The sequence below is a fragment of the Haematobia irritans genome, chromosome 2 (genome assembly GCF_050003625.1).
Source record: "Haematobia irritans isolate KBUSLIRL chromosome 2, ASM5000362v1, whole genome shotgun sequence".
NCBI lineage: Eukaryota > Metazoa > Arthropoda > Insecta > Diptera > Muscidae > Haematobia > Haematobia irritans.
Window position 1 is genome coordinate 97,509,873 of NC_134398.1, and position 16,811 is coordinate 97,526,683.

At 36.9% G+C, this 16,811-nt stretch overlaps 2 protein-coding genes across 2 annotated transcripts; both read right to left on the minus strand.

Moving 5' to 3' along the window:
- Positions 1-884: 884 nt before the first annotated feature.
- LOC142224836 (uncharacterized) lies at positions 885-6,042 on the minus strand. Its single transcript, XM_075294620.1, has 4 exons — positions 5,549-6,042; positions 4,888-5,447; positions 4,187-4,525; positions 885-1,009 (listed from the first exon to the last, which is right to left on the minus strand). Exons 1-4 carry the CDS (start codon positions 6,040-6,042, stop codon positions 885-887), a joined length of 1,518 nt encoding a protein of 505 aa, XP_075150735.1.
- Positions 6,043-6,170: 128 nt separating this feature from the next.
- On the minus strand, positions 6,171-7,213 carry LOC142224837 (uncharacterized). The gene is made up of 2 exons (XM_075294621.1): positions 7,153-7,213; positions 6,171-7,105 (listed from the first exon to the last, which is right to left on the minus strand). Exons 1-2 carry the CDS (start codon positions 7,211-7,213, stop codon positions 6,171-6,173), a joined length of 996 nt encoding a protein of 331 aa, XP_075150736.1.
- Positions 7,214-16,811: the final 9,598 nt, after the last annotated feature.

Here is a 16,811-nt window from a genome sequence, read left to right on the forward strand (position 1 = left end):
ATTTAATATGCTTAAGTGTAAATATTATTTAATTTGAATATTAGAATGAGTATTCGGAATAAAGAGAATAGACATTCGGAATCAAGAGAATATACATTTGAAAAAAAAAACAGCATATTTGTATTACAGAAAAAGATGCGAAGAACTCAAAAATTTCGTGGAAGTGAAAATTATGTGAGGGAATGAGCACAATCTTCTTTGAGGAATTCTTCCAAGCACATACTATTTTTGGACTCAAAATGCTTCCAAACGTATTATATGCTCACATAAAACAAACATATTAATGTTTCGGCAGTATCCAATAATATATGTGCTTCCTGCATAATATGTTTGGAACATATGTTAGAGAAGCGATTTTTTTTTTGAGTGTGTAAGTATCTTGTACAATCATAAAAATTGTTGTGTGGGCAGCAATACGGCCTAGGGGACATGAGCGCTGACGCGTTGAGGTACGTCGATGTGTCGGAGAATTGCCAGGTGCAACGTACCGTAAACCCCTGACAGATAGGTGACAGCTGTTGGTCGACCGCCATTACATTTGGTGTTATTTACTTTACTAAAGAGGGGAAAGGTAACAATGTACATAACCAGGTGGAGGGCAAATTCAGCGAAAACTTTGCAGGAAAATGGCTGTTGGTGGACACTTATAGAGTCAGCTTTGAGGTTCTGTGAAGCCATTTTTCCCCAGTGAAACCGAGCGGTCATCATCGAATTGCTAAGCTATATATAGAATAAGTGGATCAAGATTAAGGAAAATGAGTATTGTTTGTGTGCAAATAATATTGTTCTTTGTGTCAATTTAGCGACTAACCCGCATATATATCTTTCGAATCGATACCCAAGAAAACTAGAAGTGAAAAGGTTCGAACAATTTCTTTTTTTATTTATTTGTTTTCCGCTTCTATAACTAATAAGACGTACTGGTCCAGACCTTCCCCGGGTGTGGGGGAGAAGGAATTAAGCCACGGGTTGTGAGCAGTCGATGAAGCTGCAAGCCATGCGACCGAAGCTAAAAGGGAAGATTAAAATTGTACGTTACAGCCAGTATATAGAGGCGAAAACAAGGTAATACTTTCCTGTATGTGCGGTGTGTTGTCTGAGGATTCCTGTGTTATGTTTGTGAAATCCTTGTAGACGTAAATCCTTGTAGACGGCAAGAGGTCTCAAAGTCACTAGGTGAATTAGCAAGAGTCTGAGAACGAAAGATAAAAGGACACCAAAACCGTGGAGATTTATTGTGTAGTTCCTCCTATAGAAATACCAAAGCAAAATACAGTAAGACTAAATAAAAGAAAAAAACAGAAAAAGAGAACGAAAAAAATCTATAAAGTTAGCAAAACCTACATGCCTATATAAAAGAAAACTTTAAGAAATTTAGGAATAAGGTCGTCTATAGCTTATTTGTATTGTGTAAAAATCTTTAATATCAGCAGTCTTGGTAAACGAGCGTAGGATTTGCAAAGAAAATAGCCGTTAGAATCTGTGGCAGTATTTTGTTTCACCCGTCATGTGTTGGGTTAATACCGACTAACAGAGCTCTATTAGTTAGGTGACATATTTAAAGGTTTACGCCGGAAGGAGGCTTCAGTAACAGATTCTGAAGGTGGGAGGTTTGTAAGTCTGAATATTGGCTCACTAAAGTGTGATAGGCTGGTATTAGCGATTTGTCTTGGTTATCTATGTAATTTGTTATTGTAGATGTATAGAAAAAAAAAGAGGATAGATAATTTTTTTTAAGTCCTGCATGCTGATAAATCTTTAGTTCTAAGTATGTTTCTGTCAATAAATGTTTAATTATCTATGTTGTGAGACTCGATATGTCTGTGTAAGTTTTAATTTGTGGGGATGAGAGTTGAATAGGTAAGGTGGGAGTGGTGATTTGAGCGGTGGTAAATGGGGTCCTCGAATATTGTTGCTGCGGATTAAAGAGGATCAATGCTGGGAGGGCTAAGTGTGGGAACATCCACCAAGTTCCCTTGTCGGTCTAATGGCGGTTGTGTTAGTCTTTTTATTTGTTTATGTCACATTAGGTAACCTTTCATTTTTTTTGTTCGTCCCTTCGGGCTGGTGTTGGTAAGGGTTGGAACCTCCTGAGAACCCTGAGCAAGCCGTAAATCAACATCAGCGCCTCCAGGTGACCGTAACAAAATATGCTTAATTACATATGAATATCGTATTTTTGCAGCTAACGGAAAAGAAAATGATGATAAAGCGCTTTGCCAATGTTCACTTGAAGTTTTGAAGCAGTTTGATGCGAAATTTTTGAAATGCAGGGGAAATTTGATGAGTGATTTTCTGAAATGCAGGGGAAATTTTCAGAAATTTTAAGTACTTTTACTTTAAGTCATGAAATGTAATTGCATTTTTATTTAACATGCCTTATTTTTATATTTTTTAATATAATAATTCTCTATATGTGTTCATATACAAAACTAAATATTAATAAAAATGGATTATAATTAAACTGCTTATTAATGCATTTTAAAAAAAAGTGGTTTTAATCGACTATAATATTAATTAATTGCAAATTGGTTGAAAAATAAGTAATTAGTAATCAGTAGGAAAGTCATGCAGGGACCAATTGACTACCGCCAATGACATGCCCATGTTAAAATAAACAGTCGCCGTAAAGAAAAATATTCACTTAATCAACTAGTTGTGTTTATAAGAAGTTAATTTTAAGTTTATTATAAATGAGTTCGATTTCCTACAGGGTTGTTCGTCACTTATACAAATTACTACCACACACGCACGAAAAAAATACTTGTTTTTATCTCGTCGCCAACTGTTATGTTTTAGTCATTGAAACGCGCGCTTAGAGAGCTATTGTGAGACTGTTTTATTCAAGGTAGCTAGAGATGGCTTAGAGTTAACATGAATTATTTTATCGTACTAAATTTAATTATCGATAACTATATAAACTAAAAATCGTACCAAATATATAACAGAAATATTAGCAATAAAAGAGGTGGCGAATTGGCTGAGAAGTAATGTTCCAAAAAATGTTGGTATCAAAGACTAGGAAGTACCTTACATATTTCAGGGGAACTAGAATCTGTTGGTATGTCTTTGGCTACCTGCAAGCTCTTACTGCGTGAGAAGGCTGTTATGATGGCCAATGTTCGATGGGAGAATTGCAAGGGTTGTAACGACACCAAGCAAATATGGCCCCATTTAAACTTGAACCGCACACTAGATATGCTAGTGTTCTTAAGACGTCAGATATCACTCTTGATATCTGCTATAACGGGTCGCTGGCTGATAGGCGAATTTGCAAAAAACTATTGGTGCGAAGTACAATAACTACTGTATGAGCTGTCATGATGCGGAGGAAAAGGAATCAACACCACTTTTGTCTACGGCGTACGCGAATTTTAGGAGCATATAGCTTTAGATTACTGGCGGACCTGGAAAACGTTAACTTAAGCAGTCTGTTAATGTTTTTGGAACAATCTGGTTGGTTCAACAAAAGAAAATAATAGAGAAGGTTCAGTGGTTAAAACTAGAAGTGCCCATATGTAATAGGTACTTTTAGTTGAATTTGGTATCACAATGGACTGAATAGTCTAAGTGAGCCTGAAACTTAATCAGCTGTCACTTTAACCTGACCTTACCTCCTAAAGAATGACAACAAGAAGTTTAAAAACAGCCATCCAAATCCAAAAAATGATAAATAAGCTGTGTCTGATAGCCAAGCAAATGAAGAAAAATCGAAATCATAAATAATCAAAATACAAATGAAAAAAAATGATAAATCCAATGAAAAAAATCTGTTTTTTACACACCAAATCATCCTGATCCTTTTTATGTTCTGGTAACCTCAGAACAACATATCACAACAAGAAGGAAAAATTGTGAATTATATCTGTTTGGCAAACTGAAACAAGCAAATATTGTAAAAAATCTTTCTTTCCGTTATAAAATAAAAGACGATCTTTTCTGCTCAATTATCCCCGGTTTGTTCACTTTAACAATTCATTTATTACTGCTTTAATTTTGGGGATTTACATCTTAATATAAATTCTTACATTGCTAGATTAAACCGTTACGTTAACGAGAATTAAAAAGAATAGATAATTTTAGATAATGGAGAACAAAAGGAATTAAAAAATAGTTGATATAACAAAATGACAAGGAAATAAGAAATATGACATTAGGGTGTGACGGTTTTCTTATAATTTTCTACATCCTCCGCGCGGCTGATATTTCCAATGGATATGCAGTTGAATTGGTCGCTTAAGAATTTTCTGATCTTGAAGTCTGACGTCACAAGCTCTTACTAAGCCATCTCTCCCTTGATTCGTTTGGTGAACCACGGCCAATCTCCAAAAAAGTCTTGGTTTGTTGTCTTCATGCAGAAGTACAACGTCCCCCACTTTGACGCTTTTTGATGGTTCTGTTTTGTTGTGGTGGATGGACCTCAGCTGACACAAGTATTCGCTGCGCCAACACTTCAAGAACTTATGTATCAGAGCTTGCCTCGTAACCCATGATTTCGCTAATGTTGAGCCATCGTCTTTAAACCCTGAGAAAGAAAAGATACATCTGGAATTATTTAAAAAATGTGCCGGTGTTAATGGCTCCAGGTCTTTATGATCGTCTGTGATATATGTAAGAGGTCGCCCATTTACTACGCTTTCGACATCTACCAATAATGTCGTCAAATCATCCTCAGAAACTTTATTTTTCCCAATAGCTGCCGCTCGCTCAGGTATAAATTGCCATGTAATATTCTTTTCAGTTGCTATTTCCTGTATTTCGCTTGTTCAGCAGCTGCTCTAGCTTTTGAAGTTCCATATCTGCTCGCTTAAATATTTTTGCGTTATCAGAAATAATCTTGGACGGAGCCCCTCTCCTCGCTTATAAATCTCCGAATGGCATCAATACAACTATTTGTGCTCATGTCTCCCACTAACTCCAAATGTATAGCGCGTATCGCTGCGCATGTAAATAATATGATGTATACTTTTTTCTCGCTTTCTTTACTGTCGCTGACAACATACAGAGGACCAGCAAAATCCACAACCGTCGTCTCAAATTGTCGGCTGGTGACGACTCTCTCTGTTGGAAGCACAGTCCATGGCTCTGTTGCGCTCTTGCCATGTAAACGTAAACATATTACACATCGCTGTAGAACCCTTTTGATTAATTGCCGCGCTTGAATTATCCAATATTTGGTTCGAATGTGTACTAAAACATTCGAAACACCACCATGAAATGTTTTGCGATGAGCTTCTGCTACAACTAGTTGGCTAAAGTATGACCTTTTAGGCAATATTATTGGGTTTCTTTCGGTACAAAACTCTCCTTCAGGTAAGCGACATGTTGCTCTCAGTAGTCCATCGATAATTTTTGGATTTAGTGATGTTATTTTTGAATCGCTTGGCAGTTTATTTGTTTTTTGCAAGCTCGCTATTTCCTCTCGAAAGTGCTCCTTCTGTGTGGATCTATCCAGTAGCTTTCAGATTCTTGAAATTCACTCGCATTAAGGTAAGTTGTTGTTGGATATTCCTTGTCTCTTATTCGTTTTATAAATCTTAATACATACGCGGTTATGTGTAGTAGTCTGTTAATGTTGCTGAATCGATGAATGACTATAACATTCTCTGTTACATCTGCTGTAGACTTTTCATTAACTGTAATAAACGCTGTTGTTCTTTCGAATGTTTTCCTGCTTGGCCACTCAGATTCGTCTTGCAAGAGCCAGTGTGGACCCATCTTCCATAACGTCGAATTCACCAAATCTTTGGATTTTATACCTCTTGTTAACAAATCTGCTGGATTACTTTTACCGTCACAGTGCCTCCAGTCGCAAGCTGACGTTAAATTATTTATTTCGGCAACTTTTGATTTTACGTGTGGTTTGCACTGCTTACCTTGACCATTTATCCAATTTAAAGTAATAGAGGAGTCTGTCCATAAAGTTATAGAATGTATAGTAAATTTGAGAGCGTCGTGTAGAAAATGCTGCAATCGGGCAGCAATTAATGCTGCTGTTAATTCCAACTTCGGAAGGGTAATTTCTTTTCCAGTCTTTTTCATAGGGCTAATTCTGTTTTTTGAACAAACGTAGTTGGTCATTATTTCGTTTGCTTTGGGTATCGTTCTTATGTATGCTACAACTCCATATGCTCTTGGGCTTGCATCTGCAAATACATGTAGTTCGCGCTTTAATTCGTCGCCATATGAAATACACTTTGGAAACTGAAGACTTTTAATAAATTCAATTCACTTTTCCATGACTCGAATTTATCCGCTAGATTTCCGCTGAGCTGCTGATCCCACTCGCTATTATTTTCCCATATTTCTTGCAGCAGTATTTTAATTCTTACTGTAAAAGGACTAACAAACCCAAGTGGGTCATAAATCTTGGCCATAGCTTTCAATACGTTACGCTTCGTTGGCTTTAAATTTTCTAAAAACACTAAATTATTCGCTATGTCAACGCTCATGATGTCAAACATTTTATTCCAGCATATCCCCAATACCTTTTGTTCTGTAGACACTTCCTTTTCTGTGCTGATTGTCTCTTGTAATCGCTGGTGATTTGTAGTCCATTTTCGTAAATTAAAATTGGCAGTCGACATTATTTTTTTCGCTGTGTGATAGATATATTCTGTTTCGTTTACGTCGTTCACGCTCAGAATTAAATCATCAACGTAAAATGAATATTTCAGCTTTTCGCATATCGGTCCGAGGTGTTTGTATTTATCTAGATGGTGGTTGATAGTCGCTGTGAGTAAAAATGGACTTGAAGTAGCGCCGAAAGTTACTCTTGTCATGCGAAACTCTTCTATCCTCGGAAGGGGCTTGTTCCATCGCGAATCGCGATCATTTTCGGACATTGATATTTGTAAAAATGCCTTTTCGATATCAGCATTTATAGCTATTTTATTTGACCGAAATTGTAAGAGCACTTTAAATAAATTTGCCACTAAATTATCGACAGAACTCAAATGTTCATTGAGAGAGGTGCTTTCGTTATCACTGGAAGACGCGTCAAATACTATTCGCAATTTTGATGTCGTTTTATCCTCACGATACACTGGCTTGTGTGGCATGTAATACACTCTTTCTGGTTGTATTTGAGTTGGTTGTACGACTTCTGCATATCATATTCGCTAATTTTTTCTTTATTTTTTAGAAGTTTACTCGTTAAGTAATAAAGTCGCTTTTCCGCTATAACTCTGTTATCATTCAAAGGTTTATCCATATTTCGCCATGGTAAACTTACTTCATAACGCCCGTCTAAAAATTTAATTCCACGAAGTGTTTTCCCGAGTAAATCGTCATCAACAGAGTTATATGGTTTTATGCCAATAGTCTCTAAGTCCCACAATTTTGTTATGTTAAAATAATTGTCAGCATTGTCTTTACATTCTGTAACGTTAAATATATATTGATAATCGGGAATTTCTTTAGTAATTTTGCCTTGTACCGTCCAACCGAAATATGTTTTAACGGCCACAAGATCATCATTTATTCTTTCAAATTGATTTGTGCTAAATTTTCAATAATTGTCTTGTCCAATTAAAACATTAATTCCTTCCACACTCTTTCTATTATTCACTTCGCAGTCTGCCAATTCTAGTCGTATATTTTCAGACATGTTCGTTATGTTCTCGGGTCATGGAAGATTATTGAAACATATCGAAGGCACGACAACAGCTGTTATAATAACACTTCTCCGTTGATATTGACTTTTTAGCGATACTTGTACCTCTTCATATTCGTGTAACCCTTTCATTGATTTGCCACCGAAAACGACAATGTTAATATTTACACGACCGCTTGGTTTTAGTTTTAACATATTTTTAATATTTTCTGCTATAAATGTTCGTTGACTACCATTATCCATTATTATTCTTGATAACACATTGTCGTTATTTTTAATGTTGCTTATTATTGCTCTCGCTGTTTGTAAATATATTCCGTTTTCCCCTCTCTCGCTAACATTTAGTACTGCCGCTGGCGCATCATCGTCATTCGATGAAAATACCAAATTCACTGCCGACGTTTTTTGTGTATGTTTTGATTGATCTCTTTCAGTTGACATATCACTATTTTGATTTTCTCTCTCGCACATCACTGTTAAGTGTCTGCCGCTGCATACCCCACACTTTATGTTAGGTGTTTTACAGAATTTAGAGTTGTGACTTTTGTTGGCGCACCTGAAGCATCGCCCTTCCCTGCGTAGTATAGCTTTTTTGCGTTCAATGTTTATGCTGCTCTTACAGGTTGCTGTTGTGTGATTGTTTCTATTACAGAATATGCAATACATATTTGTGTTGTTGTTAACATAGAGCGCAGCTGCAGTTGGATATTTGTGTTTTTGCTCTTTCCTTTCTGGATGACGTTTCTCAGTTTCCGTTATTTGAGACATCTCTAGTGCTTCCAACTCCTCTTTTAAAAAACTCATCAAACAACCCAATTGTTTTGATTCTGTCACATCCCCCTTTAAATTTGCTATAGCAGTATCGACACTTCAATTCAAAATTGAGCAGGTATTAGCTCTAGGTACTCTTTTATGAAAATCGATACGCATTGTAAATGGGATACACTTTAAGAGAATGGATTTTACCATAATGTCATATTGAGAGGAAGAAATTTGGAATGCAGAGAGTGTCCTCATGGTTGATAATACCTCATTGTAAAGATTACGTAATCCTCTTACATCATTAGTAGAAGAAACAGGCTGCAATTTCATTAATTTTTGAATTAACTTTTTCAAAATTTTTTCGGTATGTCCATATTCTACCAACAAGAGCTCAATTGCTTCTTTGTAACATTTTTCTGATGGCGTGAAGCCAGCAATTGTTGCACTTGCTCTTCCTACCAATGACTCGCTCAGAAAGTTGAATTTAGCTACCGCCGATAAGCTTCTATTTTCATGTACTGCCTTTTTAAATAATTCCCAAAAAGGCAGCCAATTTTCTATATTACCATCAAACTTTTTTAATTGAAATGGTTTAGGTTAGGTTAGGTTAAAGTGGCAGCCCGATTAAATTTCAGGCTCACTTAGACTATTCAGTCCATTGTGATACCACATTTAACTAAAAGTACCTATTACATATGGGCACTTCTAGTCTTAACCACTGAACCTTCTCTATTATTTACTTTTGTGGAACCAACCAGATTGCTCCAAAAACATTAACAAACTGCTTAAGTTAACGTTTTCCAGGTCAGCCAGTAATCTAAAGCTATATGCTCCTAAAAATTCGCTTACGCCTTACACAAAAAGCAGGACACTCACACAAGAGGTGTTTAATTGATTCCTTTTCCTCCACATCATGACAGCTTATACAATAGTCATTATACTTCGCACCTATAGTTTTTGCAAATTCGCCTATCAGGCAGCGACCCGTTATAGCAGATATCAGGAGTGCTATCTGACGCCTTGAGAACACTAGCATATCTAGTGTGCGGTTTAAGTTTAAATGGGGCCATATTTGCTTGGTGTCGTTACAACCCTTGCAATTTTTCGCAATGTTTTAGTTTGTTAAAGTCCCCGGTTTGTTCACTTTAACATTTCATTTATTACTGCTTTAATTTTGGGGGTTTACATCTTAATATAAATTCTTACATTGCTAGATTAAACCGTTACGTTAACGAGAATTAAAAAGAATAGATAATTTGAGATAATGCAGAACAAAAGGAATTAAAAATATATAGTTGATATAACAAAATGACAAGGAAATAAGAAATATGACATTTCTACAAATATAAATATGACATTTCTACAAATATATACTATTCGCAATTTTGATGTCGTTTTATCCTCACGATACACTGGCTTGTGTGGCATGTAATACACTCTTTCTGGTTGTATTTGAGTTGGTTGTACGACTTCTGCATATCATATTCGCTAATTTTTTCTTTATTTTTTAGAAGTTTACTCGTTAAGTAATAAAGTCGCTTTTCCGCTATAACTCTGTTATCATTCAAAGGTTTATCCATATTTCGCCATGGTAAACTTACTTCATAACGCCCGTCTAAAAATTTAATTCCACGAAGTGTTTTCCCGAGTAAATCGTCATCAACAGAGTTATATGGTTTTATGCCAATAGTCTCTAAGTCCCACAATTTTGTTATGTTAAAATAATTGTCAGCATTGTCTTTACATTCTGTAACGTTAAATATATATTGATAATCGGGAATTTCTTTAGTAATTTTGCCTTGTACCGTCCAACCGAAATATGTTTTAACGGCCACAAGATCATCATTTATTCTTTCAAATTGATTTGTGCTAAATTTTCAATAATTGTCTTGTCCAATTAAAACATTAATTCCTTCCACACTCTTTCTATTATTCACTTCGCAGTCTGCCAATTCTAGTCGTATATTTTCAGACATGTTCGTTATGTTCTCGGGTCATGGAAGATTATTGAAACATATCGAAGGCACGACAACAGCTGTTATAATAACACTTCTCCGTTGATATTGACTTTTTAGCGATACTTGTACCTCTTCATATTCGTGTAACCCTTTCATTGATTTGCCACCGAAAACGACAATGTTAATATTTACACGACCGCTTGGTTTTAGTTTTAACATATTTTTAATATTTTCTGCTATAAATGTTCGTTGACTACCATTATCCATTATTATTCTTGATAACACATTGTCGTTATTTTTAATGTTGCTTATTATTGCTCTCGCTGTTTGTAAATATATTCCGTTTTCCCCTCTCTCGCTAACATTTAGTACTGCCGCTGGCGCATCATCGTCATTCGATGAAAATACCAAATTCACTGCCGACGTTTTTTGTGTATGTTTTGATTGATCTCTTTCAGTTGACATATCACTATTTTGATTTTCTCTCTCGCACATCACTGTTAAGTGTCTGCCGCTGCATACCCCACACTTTATGTTAGGTGTTTTACAGAATTTAGAGTTGTGACTTTTGTTGGCGCACCTGAAGCATCGCCCTTCCCTGCGTAGTATAGCTTTTTTGCGTTCAATGTTTATGCTGCTCTTACAGGTTGCTGTTGTGTGATTGTTTCTATTACAGAATATGCAATACATATTTGTGTTGTTGTTAACATAGAGCGCAGCTGCAGTTGGATATTTGTGTTTTTGCTCTTTCCTTTCTGGATGACGTTTCTCAGTTTCCGTTATTTGAGACATCTCTAGTGCTTCCAACTCCTCTTTTAAAAAACTCATCAAACAACCCAATTGTTTTGATTCTGTCACATCCCCCTTTAAATTTGCTATAGCAGTATCGACACTTCAATTCAAAATTGAGCAGGTATTAGCTCTAGGTACTCTTTTATGAAAATCGATACGCATTGTAAATGGGATACACTTTAAGAGAATGGATTTTACCATAATGTCATATTGAGAGGAAGAAATTTGGAATGCAGAGAGTGTCCTCATGGTTGATAATACCTCATTGTAAAGATTACGTAATCCTCTTACATCATTAGTAGAAGAAACAGGCTGCAATTTCATTAATTTTTGAATTAACTTTTTCAAAATTTTTTCGGTATGTCCATATTCTACCAACAAGAGCTCAATTGCTTCTTTGTAACATTTTTCTGATGGCGTGAAGCCAGCAATTGTTGCACTTGCTCTTCCTACCAATGACTCGCTCAGAAAGTTGAATTTAGCTACCGCCGATAAGCTTCTATTTTCATGTACTGCCTTTTTAAATAATTCCCAAAAAGGCAGCCAATTTTCTATATTACCATCAAACTTTTTTAATTGAAATGGTTTAGGTTAGGTTAGGTTAAAGTGGCAGCCCGATTAAATTTCAGGCTCACTTAGACTATTCAGTACATTGTGATACCACATTTAACTAAAAGTACCTATTACATATGGGCACTTCTAGTCTTAACCACTGAACCTTCTCTATTATTTACTTTTGTGGAACCAACCAGATTGCTCCAAAAACATTAACAAACTGCTTAAGTTAACGTTTTCCAGGTCAGCCAGTAATCTAAAGCTATATGCTCCTAAAAATTCGCTTACGCCTTACACAAAAAGCAGGACACTCACACAAGAGGTGTTTAATTGATTCCTTTTCCTCCACATCATGACAGCTTATACAATAGTCATTATACTTCGCACCTATAGTTTTTGCAAATTCGCCTATCAGGCAGCGACCCGTTATAGCAGATATCAGGAGTGCTATCTGACGCCTTGAGAACACTAGCATATCTAGTGTGCGGTTTAAGTTTAAATGGGGCCATATTTGCTTGGTGTCGTTACAACCCTTGCAATTTTTCGCAATGTTTTAGTTTGTTAAAGTCCCCGGTTTGTTCACTTTAACATTTCATTTATTACTGCTTTAATTTTGGGGGTTTACATCTTAATATAAATTCTTACATTGCTAGATTAAACCGTTACGTTAACGAGAATTAAAAAGAATAGATAATTTGAGATAATGCAGAACAAAAGGAATTAAAAATATATAGTTGATATAACAAAATGACAAGGAAATAAGAAATATGACATTTCTACAAATATAAATGAAAACTTTATTTACAGATACTCACTAAATCATTTTTAAGCTATTATTTTAAGCTATATTACTAAATTAAAATAGTAGATATGAATTGCTCTGTACGCTGAAAAAATATTGTCTTGAGGCCAAAGATTTCATGTCCTTAAAATATGAACGTGAATTTTGGTTATAATAGTATTTGTGAATTTCTCTTATATAAACTTTTTTCCTTGTCCAAAAGTCGATAAAGTCGTTTTGTCCTTGTATGTTAGTTAAGTGATTCAACTTAAAAATGGTTATCTTTACATGAAAGAAGGCTAGGGTCAATTCTAAAAAAATCTTAAAATTAATGAAATGGTCTTTAAATTTGTGGGGTTTTTGTATTTTGACCACAAACCAAAACAGCGTTCAAGAATAGAAGATGTTTTCAATACTCTATATATTATTCAACTGTCAAACGGAACGGACGTGTTTTTTAATAGCGGATAAACTCATCGTAATAGGTACCTACTAAGAATTTCAAGTGTGGTGGGATATAAGCCACCATGTAGCGAAATTCGAAGTCATCCACTGGGTTGCTAACTTCAGGGTCCAGTGGATGGGTATCGACTGGAGTTATAAATTTGGGCAATGACCAAGAGTTAGGCCTAATTAGTTGACCTGTAGACGTGTTGACAGGTGGCGACACTTTGACAAGTCGTAGGAACGCAGAAATGCTTCGTTTTCCTAAAGAAGTTAGGATCAGTCGACCCAAGCACGCTGTCGGCTAAACAAAGCGATTCCTTAAAATGGGCTCAAGGAATTCTTGAGGCTGGAAAAAGGGAACGATCACCGGATGAACTGCCATCCTCAAAAAGGGATCAAATATCGTTTGCCTCAGTTGCTAAAGAAAAAAATTTCCCGGTCCAGATCCTCGACACCAAGAGGCTGGTTGGTATCAACGGCGATTTTAGCTAGTCGCATTTGAGGACTAGAGGTCTATAGAATGTTTTAAAGCTGCTCTGATACTAATTGGTGAAGTTTGGGAAGGAGCTGCTCTAGAGTTAGTCGAGAAGAAAGAAATACCGGCTAGACCTAGAGCACATGCGTGGATACCTGCAAACCCTTCAGATCTTCCAACAGGTGATTGGAAGATTGGCCGTTTGGATGAAGTGGATGGACCAAGATGGCATGCAGTGTTTATATTGAACACTCAGTCTTTGCCACATCTGGCAAAGTCCCAGGGCCGTGTATGTTATGGCTTTCATTATATCCAAATGAGGGTATATAAAAACGATCAGCTAAAGGATTCAGAAATGGACAAGTCTCTGTCTGAATCAGTAGTAAGCGGATCCTCTTGCGAAGTCGAGAGAGATACCGAAGTTGAAGACATGGATAGACACCGTATGCGAGAGGAGGTTTCTATTGCATCAGAACTCACCAAAGTTGAACCTATGGTTATTGCGAGAGTCACCGAGATCTCTGAAGAGGACATTCTTGATGACTCGATTGAAGCGGCTGATGTGACGGTTGTTGAAAATCTCGATGGTCCTACGGATCCTCCAGATAAATCTTCATCATTGTAAGGCTGCATGTGCTGCCTTAAAAGTTTTCCTGATGAAAGGGGGCATAGATATAGTTCTTATTCATATGTTTATAGAAACAAAATATGTGAATTAAGTACTCCGCGGTTCAAACTATTGAAGTATACTGGTAATGATGTAAATCGAGCCTGTATAATTGCTAAAAGCGAGCCCAACTTGTTTCTGCTTCCTTCAATGTGCAATACTGACACTGTCGTTGCCAGTTTAGAAATAGCCAAATGCAAATATTGGGTATCTTCGGTTTACATGGGATATGACAGGGAGATACCTCCATGTGCCGTTAAGACCTTAGTGGAGGAGTCACTGAAAACAAAGACGAAACTCATTATGGGATGCGATGCGAATGCACATCATAGTATATGGGGAAGTAGTGATACTAATGCAAGGGGAGAGTCGCTAATAAAGTTTATTTTGCGTACTAATCTGGTAGTTTGCAACAAGGGAGATGCCCCAACCTTTGTCACTAAAAACAGGCAACAGGTTTTGGACATCACCTTGGCCTCGCAAGAACTGAATGAAATGATATCTGAGTGGCAGGTTTTAGGTGAACACAGCTTCTCAGATCATCGCTACATCAGTTTCAAATTTGATGTTCATATCACCAAGACCATATTTCCGCCAAATGTTAGGAAAGCTGACTGGAATAGGTATAGGGAATCGTTCAATATGATGATACCGGAAATAACAGAGACAAATATGAGAAATGTGCAAGATATGGAACACGCAGTGGAGCGGATTACTAAGGCCTTCAACATGTCACTGAAAGCTGCTTGCCATAGAGGAAAGCCAAGGTGGTCCATGGTGGACTACGGAGTTAAATAATATGAGGAAATCCTGCAGGAAGCTCTTTAACAAGGCAAAGTCCACCAGAGCCCCTGAGGATTGGGACGCTTACAAGAAGAATCTGAGAGGATACTAGCGAGAACTGAGAAAGGCTCAGCATAACTCTTGGAATGATTACTGCAGGAGTATTGCAAAAGGCAAAAGGAAATAAGTGGGGACTGAAACCGAAAATTGTGCATTGGCCAGAGATGGTCTGTATTAAGCTATTTTAGGTTTGCGACTGTCGCAAAGTTGTAAACGTCACATACGCGTCGTAAATGTAAAAAAAGTGGGAAACGTCGCAAACTCAAAATAGTTCAGTCCCTTCAGCTAGGCAGCGAATGATATCCAAGATGATGATATGTGCGAAGAAATTTAAATTCTCAGGAAGTTATTAACGAGTTTGAAAAAATTGAGAATAGAGTTATGTCAATTGGAGACTCCAAGCCGAAATTACAATGAACTACTTGATGGTGCAGTAAACGTGACGGCCGGCATTCGCTCATCCTTTCTTTCCAAAATTTCTGCAGAAACTAGAAGGAAAGAAGACTACTAGAGTCTTGCAAAAGTGAATTTTTGTTTAGAGAGAATTGTATAAAATCACGTTTTGGCTTATTAGAGCCGATTTCCATACAAATTAAATTTTTTAAATATTGTAGCTAGTCATTCGCTGATGGCACTAAGGTTTAGGTGGACATTATGGACCACGCAAACCAAGAATAGTTTGGAGTTGCGAATTAGAGATGTAAAACTAGTGGAGTTTTGAACAAAGCATTTTTTGCATCCCTTTTATCGCGAAGCCTAACTAAATTAAATTAAAAAATATTCACAATTTCTTTAATTCAAAATTAGGTTTTTTACATTAGGTTTACGACTTTTGCGACATAAGTATTATACCGTCGTAAACGTATGTCGCAAAAGTCACAGTTTGCGACAGGCCAATTCTGGCATTGGCTATACACGGCAGTAGTTAGACCTATAATGCTATATGGTGTTGTAGTCTGGTGGCCGGCACTTCAGCAACCGACAGGTTTATATAAAGTTCAGCGTATGGCGTACTTGTGTATCTCAGGCTCATTCAGTAAGACAGGAACAGATTCCCTTAATGTTATGCTGCATCATTTGCCTTTAGATATTTTGGCGAAACAGTCAGCTGCAACAACGGCTGTGCGGTTGCACGAGCTATCGCTGTGGTCGGAAAAAATGTACGGTTACAGCTCGGTTCTCATAATAATGCCAGATGTGCCTAACGTAGTGAATTACACTCTGGCGAAACAAAAAGTTTGAAACTTTAATTCCCAACAGTGAAGCGTGGTGTACACAGACCCCGGGGAATAAACGATATATAGATTTCTACACTGATGGCTCCAACTTGGATGGACAAGAGGGTTTCGGAGTATATTCTAAAGATCAGGAAATTCGAATAGCGAAAAGATTACCTAATCACTGTAGTATTTTTCAGCCTGAAATATTAGCAATAAGAGAGGTAGTGAATTGGCTGAGAAGTAACGTTCCAATAAATATTGGCATTAATATATACTCAGACAGTCAACCTGCAATAAAATCCTTGGACTCTGTGTTCCTTAACACGAAAACGGCCATCGACTGCCGCAAATCTCTCAACGAGATGGCTATTCACTTAATATGGGTGCATGGGCATAGGAACATGCCGGGGAACTGCGAAGCAGATGTGTTAGCAATGCGAGGAACTACCTTACATATTCCAGGGGTATTAGAATCTGTTGGTATGCCTCTGGCTACCTGCAATCTCTTACTGCAAACTGGTATGTTACTTACTGCAAAAGGTAGCGGTATCAAAAGGAGGTAATCCTCCTTTTGATACCGCTACCTTGGAAAGGTAGCCGGGAAACTTGAAACTTTTACCTCAAAAGGAGGTAAAAGATTCCCGGCCCAGATCCTCGACACCAAGAGGCTGGTTGGTATCATGGACGATTTAAGCT